Below are 15,533 nucleotides of genomic sequence, written 5' to 3' on the forward strand. Positions count from 1 at the left end.
CAACGGCTACCTCTTCTGTGGTTAATTTGTGCCATCTTCATCAGTTATTCTTTTGGGTTTTTTCACCCTCTTGGATTGTTTGGCTGAGTGATTGGGCCATACATATGTTCAGCTCATATTGTAATTTTAGTATACAGTTTTTCTATCCTACATTTAGATTCTCAAAGACAATGTCAATAGTCATGCTGCGAGTTTGATTTACATTGTTCTACTTGTAATTGGAAAAGACCAATACTTTTTAAGACTAGATAAATGTTATATATAACTAAGCAGTCTAACAACCACAAGTATTGTATATGTTAGAAATGTAGCATTACTAGATTGAGTGATCCCAGTCATTCTTAAAGTATAATTTCGATGTGGCCTATCGAATCGGGAAATGGTGGATGGTGAGATAGGGTCCGGTCTGGAGGCCCTGGCAGAAACACCCAAGAAAAACTACCTGACTACAGCCCAAGACCCTACAGAAAACCCCTTGGAAAGGCCTTGGGCCTTGGAAAGGGTTAAATGGCCTTGGGTAGAGTGATAAAGCCCACAGGAAGGGTAGTAGATCCTCAGGTTACCAAGATAGTCAGTATATTATTTATAAAGGATTCCCTACATTGAGGAATTTACTTCCTCATATGGAAATTTTGATATCAAGACTTTCCTCATTTCTTTCCTTTAATATCCCTATCCTTAAAACATTTTATCAAGTACTTTCCACTAAAATCATTAACTAAGCGTGGGAGGTGTAAGGGCGCTTGGGGCAATCCAAGGTGAAGAGATAGGAACGATTGAAAAATTGAAAGTAACTTTGAAAAATCTGTTATAGGAATCATTGGGGGCAGTATGCCGTTTGGTGAACTACTTCCACCAAGATATAATCTTCGAAAGATGCTGGAGGTCGTCTTGACGGCCGGTCAACTCGAGGCAGGTTTCAGGTACGAATTCACCGGTATCCAGCAGAATATAAAAGAGTATTTACGGGAAGTGAGTGAGCTAGTAAATTTACTTCCTAGATGATGTGCCAAACGCACCCTAATATCTCGGCATTTGCGGTTAGTGATTTGCTGCTCCTGGACATTCATGGGGTTATCCAGGTTTAAGTTTTACATTGGATTTTGCTGATCCAAATGCAGGTTTAATTGGAAGGTATAAACCAGCCAGAAGTGAACCCCCATGGGGGTAAAGATGTGTTAGTATTGGCAAAATTGAATAAACTTGTGTTCTTCAGCAAGGAACAGCTATATAATATTATTAAACAATGTCATACCACAAACAAACACTCAGACAGACATTGCTTCTCATGTACTTAACAGATTTACAAATAGGCCTACTGTGGTTGAAGAAATAAATTTTATAGTGTAACAAGAAAAAATAAACTGATTTAATGTAAATAACCATAAATAAAAATGTGTCATCCATTTCATTAGGGAGATTCCTAAATTTGCACGTACAGTATAGAATGTTTATATTTTTCAGTTTTATGGAAGTTAAGTTTAAATATTCTACCTTATTAGATCTAATTAGGTTCTACCTTATTATATCTATAATATATAAAGCTGTTATATGAAAATACTGATAGAAAAAAAACCTTAGAACCACACACAAAAATGAAAATTATCATTGAGATGAATTTAAAAACAATTCAAAGTGAATGTTTTTTACATTTTGTAAAACCACAGAAATTTAGGTTTACCTCATCTAATTTCCTATAACAATTTCTTTACAACAACAGCTTTTGCAACGGCTACCTCTTCTGTGGTTAATTTGTGCCATCTTCATCAGTTATTCTTTTGGGTTTTTTCACCCTCTTGGATTGTTTGGCTGAGTGATTGGGCCATACATATGTTCAGCTCATATTGTAATTTTAGTATACAGTTTTTCTATCCTACATTTAGATTCTCAAAGACAATGTCAATAGTCATGCTGCGAGTTTGATTTACATTGTTCTACTTGTAATTGGAAAAGACCAATACTTTTTAAGACTAGATAAATGTTATATATAACTAAGCAGTCTAACAACCACAAGTATTGTATATGTTAGAAATGTAGCATTACTAGATTGAGTGATCCCAGTCATTCTTAAAGTATAATTTCGATGTGGCCTATCGAATCGGGAAATGGTGGATGGTGAGATAGGGTCCGGTCTGGAGGCCCTGGCAGAAACACCCAAGAAAAACTACCTGACTACAGCCCAAGACCCTACAGAAAACCCCTTGGAAAGGCCTTGGGCCTTGGAAAGGGTTAAATGGCCTTGGGTAGAGTGATAAAGCCCACAGGAAGGGTAGTAGATCCTCAGGTTACCAAGATAGTCAGTATATTATTTATAAAGGATTCCCTACATTGAGGAATTTACTTCCTCATATGGAAATTTTGATATCAAGACTTTCCTCATTTCTTTCCTTTAATATCCCTATCCTTAAAACATTTTATCAAGTACTTTCCACTAAAATCATTAACTAAGCGTGGGAGGTGTAAGGGCGCTTGGGGCAATCCAAGGTGAAGAGATAGGAACGATTGAAAAATTGAAAGTAACTTTGAAAAATCTGTTATAGGAATCATTGGGGGCAGTATGCCGTTTGGTGAGCTACTTCCACCAAGATATAATCTTCGAAAGATGCTGGAGGTCGTCTTGACGGCCGGTCAACTCGAGGCAGGTTTCAGGTACGAATTCACCGGTATCCAGCAGAATATAAAAGAGTATTTACGGGAAGTGAGTGAGCTAGTAAATTTACTTCCTAGACGACGTGCCAAATGTGGTCTGGTGGACACGGGCGGTCACGTCGTAAAATATCTTTTTGGTACTCTAGTTAGTTGCAATTTGGAAGGAATTATTAGTGATATAAAACGTCCTTATGACGCCTCTGATACTATGATCTATAATAGTCAGGAACAAATAACTATTCTGACCAATGTTCAGTCAGAATTAGTGAGTCATTCAAAAACAATAAATTCCGTATTATCAACTGTAAAAGCTTATCATGTGGTAATGCATCAAACAGTTATAGACTTTTCAAAAGTGACTAAATAAAGCAAAACACCAATTAAAGAAATTTGTGTTCATCAAAAGTAAATTGATTAGTTTCAGAAACCAAAAATACAATTCTGGAGAAAAATTAGAAGGGGGAAAGTTAAGCAGTGACTTAATTTTGCCCCTGGAGTTCCTAAAATTTCTGCAGGAAGTGGAAAAGGATGTACCCTCCCCAACCAAATTACACTTGCCAGTAAAGCTGGAAAATACTCATGGGTTTTATTCGGTTGTCATTGCCCGTAGCTATGTAATAGAGCAAACCCTCAGGGGGTTGCAATTGCTGCTAAAAAGCGACTATTAATGGTTTCAGGTATATAATGTTTACACGTATCCCATATACACACTCAAAACATGGTCTCAGTGGGATGTGACTAGACAAAATTTACTTATCAGTTAAGACAGGTTGTAATATACTTTGTATGATGAGGCTAAGTTCAGTCAAGAATGCCTGAACAGGTGACTTATAGACTTTCTGTTGGAGCAAGTTCTAATGAGTGTGGCTAAACGACCGCACTGTGTGTCTGAGCTGTTTATCGAAAAAATGTCCTCTTTCTGTGAGCGAAAGTTAATAACTGGATTGAGATCCCCTGTACTATTGAAGACACCTAACCACTGGGTGCACAGCACCTCTGAACCACACTGAGTGACCGTAAATTGTTATGAGAACATCGTTAAATAAATGGGACTTCCTTGCTGATGAGTGGTGTTGGAATAATTACGGAATCTTACAAATGTGATATTATCACGAATGAGTACAAAGTGCCTGCGCATATACATGGCAGCAGTACTCATGTGGGACAGTTAGGAAAAATGGTGATCCCAGATTTGAGATCGATACTCTCTGATGATGAGATGAATCTTATCACTATTAATGTAAACGCCACTCTAGAGGTCCTGAAGGTCCTCGACGATGAGCTGCGCTCCGTAGGTGTTAGGTATTTCCCCCTAGAATGAGCTCTCTTTCATTTGCGGTCCCCACCATGACTAGACGCAAGGGTACAAAAAATGTCAGTAGTAGCAGTGATAGGAACTTGTATTGTTTTGAGCCTTATCCTGCTGTGTGTGTTATAGACACTGGACAAGAGTTGCCACCTGGTGCCAGAGCTCCAGACTCCGTGTATGAGCGCGGGAATCAGCGACTCTGACCAGTGTGCTGGCGATGAGCGAGGCGGCGATGCCTGATGTTGAGATGGGCGGTGAAGCCCGTAGAACTGAGGAATTCGGGACTGCAGCCCCGGAAGTGACGACCGCTGGTGAACTATAGACTCAGACACCAAGAGCAAAGTGTCGTGAGTAGGCTAGTCTAACAAGAGATAGATTGAAAAAAACGAGTTTTAAATTAACATCTACGAGTCAACTAAAATAAAAGAACAAAGAACATTATGCCAATGACTGTATCGCGCATTAGGCGATGAGTGGTGGGGGACGCCCTGCATATGTCGTTAGGACTCTCATAAGAGTTGAGAAATTGCGAAGTTTGAGTGATAGTACATGTGAGAGCGTACTGAATGGACTCAGGAACTGTGGGCGAATTTAATTAAGTCTTATTGGCTGTAACATAGTTGTAATGTTAACAATTTTGGTTTATAATAGCAATGTTTATATATGTAAAGTATATATATGTTTATATATATGTAAAGTATATATATGTTTATATATATGTAAAGTACCAATATATTTTGTTTATGCTTAATTGTTTTAATATAAAGGTAGTTTTAAGAAATTTATGGAGCTGTAGGTATATTAATGATAATTCAATAATTCAATGTGATATTATAAATTTAGTATAGTTTAAAGGCAATAATAAATATATAAAGAGATAGACATGTTGTGGTTTATCAGGATCTTCTTCGCCAGGAAAGTTTTTGTAGTTAAGTTAAAGCATACTTAGTTGAAGATCGAGAGTTCACTCTCTTTTCTAGCACGGTCCTGGCCAGTGTAGGAGATTAAACTCAACTACAAAATCATTTTTTCCTTACGATATGGTATTTTCTTTATCACTGTAGCTCAACCATGGCGACCCCTGGCTGGAGTTCAAGGTGCCCCAGGGCGCCGCCACACACAATTTGGAAATCACTGCACTAGAAGATTGAGAGTATTGTTGAGCTTAAGGATGAGTATACTTCTTTATTATTTTTTCCTAATTTCTGTATTGTTCATCTGCTAAATTATTGGGCCCAATCAAGGACATGGATATGTGGGGCTGACATTCTTATAAAGTGGTTGGATTATTTCTAGAGATAATCCATGCAATATGTCTTATAATGAGTGAGATGCACTTGCATGGATGAAGACGTGGTCGAATGATTGTTTTCCGCATTTTGTGGGTTGCTGGAACTTAAACTGATGGGGCTCAAAAAAGAAGAACATGAATGAGTCAATTTCAATATCAAGATACCAACTAACTAATATAACTGCCATTGGTAGCCTCAGGCTTGATACCATGCTATTCGGGATAGCCAGTAGTCAAGACACCTTTTAGTGCTGGAATAATTTCTGAGGTCCTCAGTGTAAGAATATGACTGAAAGAGTATAACAGGTGTATATCTACAATAGCTTTCCCCAGCTAGCTTATTCTACAGTGATTAGAACTCACATCATTACTGTCCCACACAGTGTACTCTGTTAATACAATGTATACTGTTATGTTTTAAGAATGGAAAACTTTACTGAGGTTTTATTAAAAAAGAAAATCACTAAACTGATGCAATGGATTGTCAAAGAGCCCAACAGAAGATAACGATTTAAGTCCTACCAACCAAACTCAACAAAACAACTTTATCATGTGTCACGGGATAAAATTTCATATGATTGTAGTCAGATGTTAGAATTTCTCGTTGCGTTCAGTCGCCCATAAGACCAATTTTAAAATTATAGAATTTTATTTTCACACACAATTTTGAATTTTTGGCCAAATAGTCTATAAAGTTCTTTCTTGGACCAAGGGGAACCTACATACTAGGTTTTGTGTTTCTAGGACCCTTCTATCAGATGGATAGACAATTACTCAATTTTAAGATGGTCCAGTTCGATCCTTTATAATTAATCTTCTTTTATTAATAATTACTTTCCTTATGAAAGTATTTTTATTGGTACTGAAATACCAAAATTCTGTTATATCGATTTACTACATATAAAGAAAGTAATAAATGACACTATAGCAAACAAATTTAAATGTGTTTTCATTTAATTTATATCTAATAATATGGACTGAAATCACTAAAACATTATAATGCTGTTTCTTAGTGGAAAAAAGGTTACAAAACAGTAAAAGAGAATATTGTTCTAGTATTTTATTTAACATTATAATTCATAAATAAATAGGCAATAAAATTATAACAACATCAAAACATTTTGATTTCAAATCATATGTTTTTGTATTTCTCTCTCCACCTAAAGTTGTGCTCCACTGTTTGCTCCATACCATCCAAATCTGCAGGTGTCAAGCCTTTGCTTAGATTCATCATATTCTTTAGCTGCAAAAACCCAGACAGTAAATTACATTATTCTTTTATTATTTATAAATATGGTACATAAATAAAATTGTAATGACATCAACTCAAAATACAGACTCTCTTTGTAAAATGTGAGGAGAGTGAAAACATAAAGGTAAGAGTAAATTTCTTGTATAAATCTGAAAGTACCTGATAATTTTTGAAGAATTTCAGATAAGAAATGAATTTGAAGAATGTTTTAGGCCCATGGGCCATTCACAATTTCAAGTGATTGTGCCTCAAAGGGTGAAGTGCATCCAGACTGAACTCTTTAATAAACAACCCCTACCTTTTAGTAACAAATCGTTGGATATAGTATCCTAATTTGAAACAAGTTAATAGTAATATCACTTCTGAAAAACTGAAAACTAATATGAGTGCAAAGAGACTGAAGAAAAACTAATAGAGCAGAGGTCCAAAATAAATAATTGAAACAGTATTGAAAAAATAAAAAGTAATGTTATATTACAGATTACTTTAAAATATAAAAGATTTATTACTTAAATATAAAATATTTTGATTGTTAACCCTCCATCGGGCGCTTAAAATTAGAAACACCATCAGGCGCTCACGGAGGTTTCCTCCAGGTTGGCGAATAATGGATATCATAGTCGTTTAAACTGTTTTTATTTGTTTAAATATTCATACTGATTTAATTACAATGTAATATATTCATTTTTAGAAATATAATAAAAATTACACTCTTATGTAATGAATTTTCGAAATAAGAAATTCAAAATCTTAAAAAATGTTATTGTATAATAACAACATGATTAATTTTAAGGAATAATGCAATTAATTGTAAAAATGTTTAACCTGCTTTAAATATGTATGGAAATTAACTTAGTTTTTAACTTCTTACAAAACAACTTACTTCAATTCTTGAGATATTATACAATTGTAATGTCAATTATTGCTCTGAAATAAAAATTTATTCTTTACTAAAAATCTTTTTACACACTGCACAAAATTTCAAAAAATTTTCCTTCTGGTTCTTATAACGGCAATGTTCACTCCATAATCATTACTAAAATGTTCCCTAGCACACTGGTACTGTACTGACAAGTCTCTCGTCTTCATTCTCCATTTCAAAAAAATTCAAATAAAATATATGGTATAATTTAAAAAGAAACCATCACAGGTCACACATTTAGGCGCACACGGATTATTACAACATAAAAACTAAACACAATAAGGCGCTCACGGAGATTTCGTCCAAGCACTACAAACACACCATCGGGCGCTCACGGAGGAATCGTCCAGTCACGCACGGAAGTAGACCTCATACTGACACATTTTGATAAATAAAAGCGGGAGGGTATTGTTTCGTTTCCCCGAAAGATGCTCGTGAAGTACACTGCGGGAAACGACTGCCGACATCAGAAAAGTAGTACTATTTTTAATAATAAAACATACACGGAGGAAAACTCCGTTTAGCGCCCGATGGAGGGTTAATATTGTGACCATGTTTTTTCTGTATTGGAGTATTTTATGCTACTTTCTTGCGGGATAGCCTTCTCCAACAGCAAAGCTCTGGTCAAAGATTGGGAAAAGAGGATAAGAAACATTAATTGGAGTAGAGCCTCAGGATTAAGACTATCCAAAATGTTTATCTCTCCTTACATTAAAGAGTGGACAGCTCTCTTTGATCAGAGTAAGGAGAATATAAGACTGATATTAGGGATGTTGACAGGACATGGCCCCCTAGGGAAAAATCTTATGAGGGTGGGCCTTAGCCAGACTGACGAATGTAGACTCTGTGGAGAAGAGGAGGAATCAGCAGAGCATATTTGGTTAGATTGTCCTGCCATCTTAGAAACTCGGAAAAGATTCCTGGAAGCATATCTCCTCAGCCCCAAGGACATCAGAGGACAGGAGCCCTCAAATCTGATCGGTTTTTGCAAAAGCCTCGAACTTTAAGGACACAAAATTAAAGTAAGGGAGGTGCAAAGGTCCTTTTAGGACTAAGCGCGTAGACAAACTGGCCTTTTCCCTCAGGACAAAAAAATTGATGATATAAAATGTTCTCACAACATACACTATACAAACATGATATTAAAACTAAGTAATATATAATAGAAACAAGAAATTAGAAATACATTTTATTTGACATGTATTCAAAGGATGATAAGATAATGTTATAACATTAAATTGAATAGGAATTGCTTTTTTGTAAATAAGGTCTGATACAAACCCACAAGTTTCAAAACTACCACTAAAAAAATTGTATTACAGCAACATTAAGATATTATTTAGTAACATCTTAAATGAATACTGAGGTTTGCTAAGATAAGTTGGGGGATTAATTCATTAGTCATTTTAAACTTACCTGATTGAGTTGTTGTTGGGTAAATATTTGCTGAGAGAGATCTTTCAACATGGTCTGGTTCCACCTCAGCTTCCTTTTAGATCTGCAAAGTGTAAATTACAGAACACATTCAAAATACATCACCTACCAAAAGAAGCCAAAACTTTAAACTATGTCAAAAACTTAAACATAAACTTAAACATTCTTGAATGGATAAAAGATTTAAAGGCACTGTTACCGATTCTGGAAACCTAGTAAGGTTAAAACAAATGGCATTATGCATGGTAATTGGGAAATAAAATGCTAAAGCTCTAGCCCATATGTCTAAAAACTTAAATATTTGAAATAAAATTAAAATAATGTATCAAAATAAATTAAAATTAATTCTAGGTATTAAAATATATTTTGTTTGGAAAAGTAATAAATAAATTGTAGTTAGCAGAGCAGAAAGTTAAAAAAATATAATGTATCATGAAGTTGTCGATTTAATCTGACATTTTTATTGCGTTTTCTACGTGAGAATAAAACAGTTTTTGATTTTCGTGTATTTAATAGACAATAGTAATAATCCAACTGTTTGAGAAGTTCTCTATGTGACCTGGTAATGTTCTTCTCTACTTCAATATTGATTTTAGTAATGTAAACGGTGTTATATTACTCCATATAGACATATTTTATTTGCGTGATGATGAACAGTGGAGTTTTAACAATCTAGGGATCTAATGTAAACAAAATCACCTGTGCACATATTAAACCAATATAAACCAATTTCTTCTGTTTCCTCTCAAGTATAAAAATTGAAAAAGGCATAGCCTCAAATAGTATTAAGTTTAGTCTTATTAGCTTCAGGAAGCCAATATTCAACAACACAAACTAAAAACTAAAAATAACAGTATGGTAACTATATAAGCCGAAAAACTAAATATCAAGTTGATCCAGGTTACAGAGATAGCCTTAAATACCTGGATAAATAATGCAGGTGTTTTGTTAGGGGCTGACATAAACATTGAAACCACGATATAAACCTGAAAATGTTATTTGGCTCATTTATGTCAGAGTAATCCACTCTTCCAGGCCAGCATGACATAACGACATCCTCACTTCTAACACCACAGGAGTTTGAACCTTGCATGGCACACTGGTGGCTTCACTTAACCTCTAGATTTGTGAGCCCAGCATGACACATATCTGGTGTCCTCATTTCACCACAGATATGTAGATGTGTCTTTCTCCAATAAAGTCAGAGTTACTCAGGACACATAAGAGGAATCAGAATTACCATGTTCTTGTCATAAGACTACGAATAGATTAAGGTTCTTAGTTTTCTCAATGATACTCCAGTGATGTCACAGTAGACTGAGATATCAGTTGGTTGTTGAGGTCCTGAAGGAGAAGAGGGAGTTTGGACACCTTATTTTCGTATGGGAATACACGTACGTCTGAGATACTCAAATTGGAGTAGCGTCTTGAGGTAACTTTTTGTTTCCTTAACAATGTCAATTGATTTTTAATAGTGTTGTCAGAATACTAGCTGGAAATAAGTACAGCAGAATAGTAAATAAAACATGTCAAGTTGAATAAAATTTTTAAAGTTGTTTTTGCCCTTTGCTTTGGGAAGTTTAATCACTGGTAAGTATAGTTTTTTGCCCAAATAGTTATACTGACTATTCACAATAACAAACTTCACTTCTGGTTTTTTAGTAAATTTGTTTAATTCTCATGTTTTCCAGATAACAGTGTAAGGACATCTAATATACAAGTATTAAAGGCATGCTTTTTATACTGATACAGTACTTTATATGTTGTACACAGTGGCGGCTTGTCCATATTGTGCTCTAGGGCACAAGTATAAATAATATTTATATTACAAACTATATAAAAGTGTCCATCAGAATCAATTCAAAACAACACAATCCCAATAGCACAATATTTCAGTCAGCATTTCTATCACAGTCTCCACTGATGTTGTCAGAGTCACTCCCAAGGCATCATTGTAAATAAAAGGGCAAAAGCTCTTGCCAATGACTGTTATGTAGCCAAGTTATATGTGTTTGAGTACAGGGTTTTCTGCAGAGTCCTGAATACAATGATGCCACTATCTATGGTGGGCAGTGAATCAATTAAGTACACTAAGCAGACAATGTTGATGGTAATGTTTTGGTACTATTTATATATATTTCTGCCAAAAGAAGAATAATGAATAAGGGCCATTTATGCTTATTTTGCTATACCAATTTTAGAGTATAAATAATAATGCACGTGTTAATGTATTATGAATTACCCTCGTATAGCTAAATGTAGACTTACAATATAATAGAAAAATATTTTACACTCTAAAGCCATTTAGTCAAAATAACTTGTTGTTTTATACAATATTTTTATCCTACAAACACTAGTATGAATTAAATACAAGTTTTGCACTAGATTGAGGATTTCAAATGTGGTATGTTTAAAAATAATAAACAGATAGACAAGTTTTCATCATACTGTAACCATCAACAAGATAAGATAGATAATATTCACACATAGAATTTATTAAGTGAGATAACTTAAAATTTTATGCCAGTTTATTTATGTCTAAATGTCATAAAAAATTATTTTTAATTACTAATTAAAAAAACCCCACGGTTTATTCTCTAATGGTTGTAATCCGTATGTGAATAGCTCCTCCAACATTCACACATATGAGCCGCCATTGAGCTTATATGTTCTATGTCCTAAGCTGTAATTACTTCATTTCAAAACTGGCCTAAGTTGATCATATAATTAGATATAATGTTCAGTCCAGTTGGGATAAAACCCAGCATTTTAGATTCAGTACTTAGAAAAAAATATATGGCATATTTTTGTATAGCTAGTCAGACGTGTCACAAACAGGGCTGGATTTACATATAAGCCGAAGGGCTATAACCCTTTAATAAATTTATTATTTATTTTAAATAAGTAGATTTTCAAATCTGCCTCTGATCCCAAACTATTATAATATTTTGGAACGTTTTAAAGTAAGATAGATAGCAGTTTTCCCTCTGCTGGTTGGGAACCAGAAAAGAAAAAGAAAGAAAGTAAATGGACAAAAAGACAAAGCCAATCCGAAAAACTAAATAGTTCCCCTGGTAACCTAATAAACCCCTTTCTGATCTTTTAAATAGCACTGAAATTCAGAAGACGCTTACGCTTTTTTTATGTGTTATGTAAAAGAAAATTTGAATTATTCCCATAAATGTAAAATTTCTTACAACATTCAACTAATATGTCCACGTGTTTATTACTTTATATTAAGTGTATCACAAGTTAGCCTTTCAATACATATGCAACCTTTGTTCTAAAAATGTTATTGGTTGGCAAGATTTTTGTTCAAGTACTTTGATCTAAACATTTCTGACTTTGGTCAATTGATATCCTTTGGTTGAGCAACATCAATTAATATCTACAGAATACTTTACTGGTACTTGGATCAGGTAAGTGACAAGTAAGTCATATTTATGGTAACTGCTCACACAGTTTTGGTCTGTTAGCAGATGTTTTTGTTGATTTACACTTTCTTTTAGTCAATCACTTTTTTCTTTTGTGGATTACCCAAATTATGACAATTTGTATTCGAAAGTAGCTGGTAACAAAATAATCTTCAGTGAACAAACTTAACATCAGAACTTACACTGACTTTAGCTTCACCATTGAACTCTCCATAAAATCCAAGACAGGAGAAATGTCATTGTTGTATTGAACAAGACCTTGAAGGAGTTTTGTAAAGTCACGCTTTGTAGTAGTGGAATTCGCTAAGTAATTCTCCATAAAGCTGAAACAAAAGAGCACGAGTTCTGTTATTGGTAGTTAATAATATATGTGTACATACATACATCTGAAAGTGCTTTCTATGTTTGTCTGCTTGTATGTGTTTTAGGAAAAATATTTTAATTGCAAAAATGGTTTACATTACATCACTTGAATTTGGTAAATATATTTCAACTATCCTTAAGGATAATATTTAAATACAAGAATATTAAGACGTGTACAGTTTTCAAATTTTAATAAAAAATTTCATGAAAACTGAAGGTAATGAAATAAAATAGTGAAATATGTACAATTTCATTACAAACCCAATGATACCAAGTTCTTCATAATATGTCAAGGATTGGCTGAGTTATAATTTATTTCTAAATAATGTTATTACTATATTGGAGTACTAGATTTAAATATCTTTAAAATGTAGGCAGTAATATAATTAAATAACACTATCTTGTCATATGATCAGTGATTAGATGGTGATAGAGTGATTGCTTTAACATTTGTTTTTTTTTAGCAAAGATTATTCTTGAATGGATGTATTATTTTTAATTGTAAATTTTAAAATCCAACAAGATCAAGGGTTTTACTTAAAACAAAAACCAAACATGCATGTTTATGAAAAATGCAATAGTAACACTTGTACTACTACTATTGTGTGCAGAATGAGGTATCTTTGTTATTCTGCATGGTATTCTAGATGGTCAACATGACCTCTGGAAACCATAGCACGTGTGGCCTCTTTCCCTGTTTTACATGCTTCTCTCCAATAATTTATTAATTCTACAATTTTCAATGTATGTTTGGATGTACTTTATGCATGAAGAGATTGACTTGACTTTGTAAAGCACTTACCCGTAAAGCAGATGATACTTGTCACTACAGCCCAAAGCTGTGAACATAATGTCTCTATTGACTGGATCACGAGACGCCAATGCTCGCTCTTGGAGGAACTGGAAATGCTTTATTCCATGAAACCTTAATCCAGTGCAGTATACGCTGAATCGGAGATCTTGAGGTATCCTAACACGAATTCAGAATTAGTAAAACATGTTACAACAGTTATTAAATTCATAGTTTAAAGTTTTTGGCACACAACATTTTGGGAATTGATATCTGGCCTTTTTGTCATCCTGAAACATAAAGTTAAGCAATCAAAAAAGTAAACACATGGAGATGAAAACACGAAAGTCAAAGTTGACATGAAAATTAAAAACATCATAAAATATAAACATATCTGAAACCAAACCACCACTACCAAACCACAGGAAGCTTAAATGAGAAATTACGTCACAATAAAGATCAACCACCAATAAAAGATCCCTTACATTCCTTACAACTCATCTTACGTAATACCTCACCGCTAGAAGCTGACTAATTAGTAGTTAGAGACATCTGTACATTCCTCCCTCCTCTCCAAGCCATGCCATCCTATCTTTCAAATATATTCAGGTTTAAGAGCTGGTTGTAATGGCGGCATCATGATTTCAAGTGTAAATTTCAAACACTTTTCCACTTATGTTTTTGGTCATGGTGTTAAGGGAGATGTCTCATTTTTAAGTTGTATTTAACATGCATCAAAACACTAATTAGATTTTTTTATATTCTTATTTGTTATTAAAAAACCTCAAACTTATGTGTACTTTTTTGTTCAAATACTCAACACGAGAAAATTAAAACCCTTTGGATGCATATTGATCATATCTATAAGATAAAACGTAAGTGAGAGAGTGTTTTATATTTATCATTGTTGTTATGGGGCAGAGTTCAGTACAGCTAGCTCTATAGATACATGGACACTAATTTCAACATTATTCATGAATGTCATTAAAAGAGCCTAAAAATGTGTATGTACTGGTGATTTAAATCAAAACACCAAATTCAACATTAATTCAATAATGCCACTAATATAGCTAAATAAATGATACAGGGTATTCATAAAATGCTTTCTACAATTTTTCAACCACACATGTATTTCTTATCAAAGCATTAACACTTACATTTCAATTTGACTCTGTTGTTTCAATACAAATGTGTTATTTTAAATCACTAGGAAATTGAAAGTTTGCTCATATGTTGCACTTTGTCTTGAAGAAAAAAAATATATTTCCTGTCTTAAAATGGCAGACGATCGAAATATTTACATTTAACTAACATAAAATCTGCATTTTAAAAATAGTAAAGACCCAAATATTTGTTTAATGTATACAGGGTGTTCAGTTAAACTGTTCCAATACCTTGGGATTTTGTTATACACACAAAAATTAGCAAAAAGTTCACATGTCCTAAAACCTTTAGTTTTCCTGTCTATTTATCTGTATGTGTTTTTTATAACAAAATTATACAAGTATATTTTGAACCAGTTAAGATAAAGTTATGAAACTTGACAGTTGTATTAAGCTTTGGTATACATTTTTGAAAATAAAATATTAACAAAAGCATTTTACCCGTTTCGACATTTTGCCTGTTTAAAATTTGTAAAGTCAAACAACAACAGAAACCGGTATAGTTATAAAAGACGCATAGGATACCAATTACTTAGTCATTTTTATAACAATTCCAACGATACCTTTTCCAAAGAAATCCGTCAACGCATAAGCGAGCACGATCACTTTATAGGTATGCTTGCAGAAGCCGGGAGCAATTTAGATTTTGTCTTTTGATAGTTTTAATTTTGTTTAGTTTTAATACATAAAATTTATTATTTCAGTCGACGTTTTGGTACCGCTTCAGCCGTCACGAGACTGTACCGTAATGAAGACACACGTTATTAAATATTTCTTTAAACAATTAGTACGGGCTAACATGATAAAGTTTATGTATTAAAACTAAACAAAATAACATGTACTATACATATAAATATGTATTACCCCCATAAAAATATGAGCGTGACCGGCGTTTTGGTACCGCGTCGACCGTCACGAGCCGGTAC

General features: G+C 33.8%; 1 protein-coding gene and 1 long non-coding RNA gene across 2 annotated transcripts in view; one reads left to right on the forward strand and one right to left on the reverse strand.

Moving 5' to 3' along the window:
* Positions 1-807: 807 nt before the first annotated feature.
* LOC124368502 lies at positions 808-4,788 on the forward strand. The gene is made up of 3 exons (XR_006922953.1): positions 808-923; positions 2,541-2,649; positions 4,088-4,788. It is a non-coding gene; the product is annotated as an uncharacterized LOC124368502 (long non-coding RNA).
* A 1,556-nt stretch (positions 4,789-6,344) lies between these two features.
* LOC124368503 (aminopeptidase N-like) overlaps positions 6,345-15,533 on the reverse strand; it is a 46,539-nt gene continuing 37,350 nt past the window's right edge. The window contains exons 14-17 of the mRNA XM_046825750.1: positions 13,457-13,624; positions 12,474-12,614; positions 8,840-8,921; positions 6,345-6,492 (exon numbers count right to left, since the gene is read on the reverse strand). Of these exons, the coding sequence (XP_046681706.1) occupies positions 6,382-6,492; positions 8,840-8,921; positions 12,474-12,614; positions 13,457-13,624 (502 nt within the window). The 3' untranslated portion in view covers positions 6,345-6,381. The remainder of the gene's footprint in view (positions 6,493-8,839; positions 8,922-12,473; positions 12,615-13,456; positions 13,625-15,533) is intronic.

Source organism: Homalodisca vitripennis, chromosome X (genome assembly GCF_021130785.1).
Source record: "Homalodisca vitripennis isolate AUS2020 chromosome X, UT_GWSS_2.1, whole genome shotgun sequence".
NCBI lineage: Eukaryota > Metazoa > Arthropoda > Insecta > Hemiptera > Cicadellidae > Homalodisca > Homalodisca vitripennis.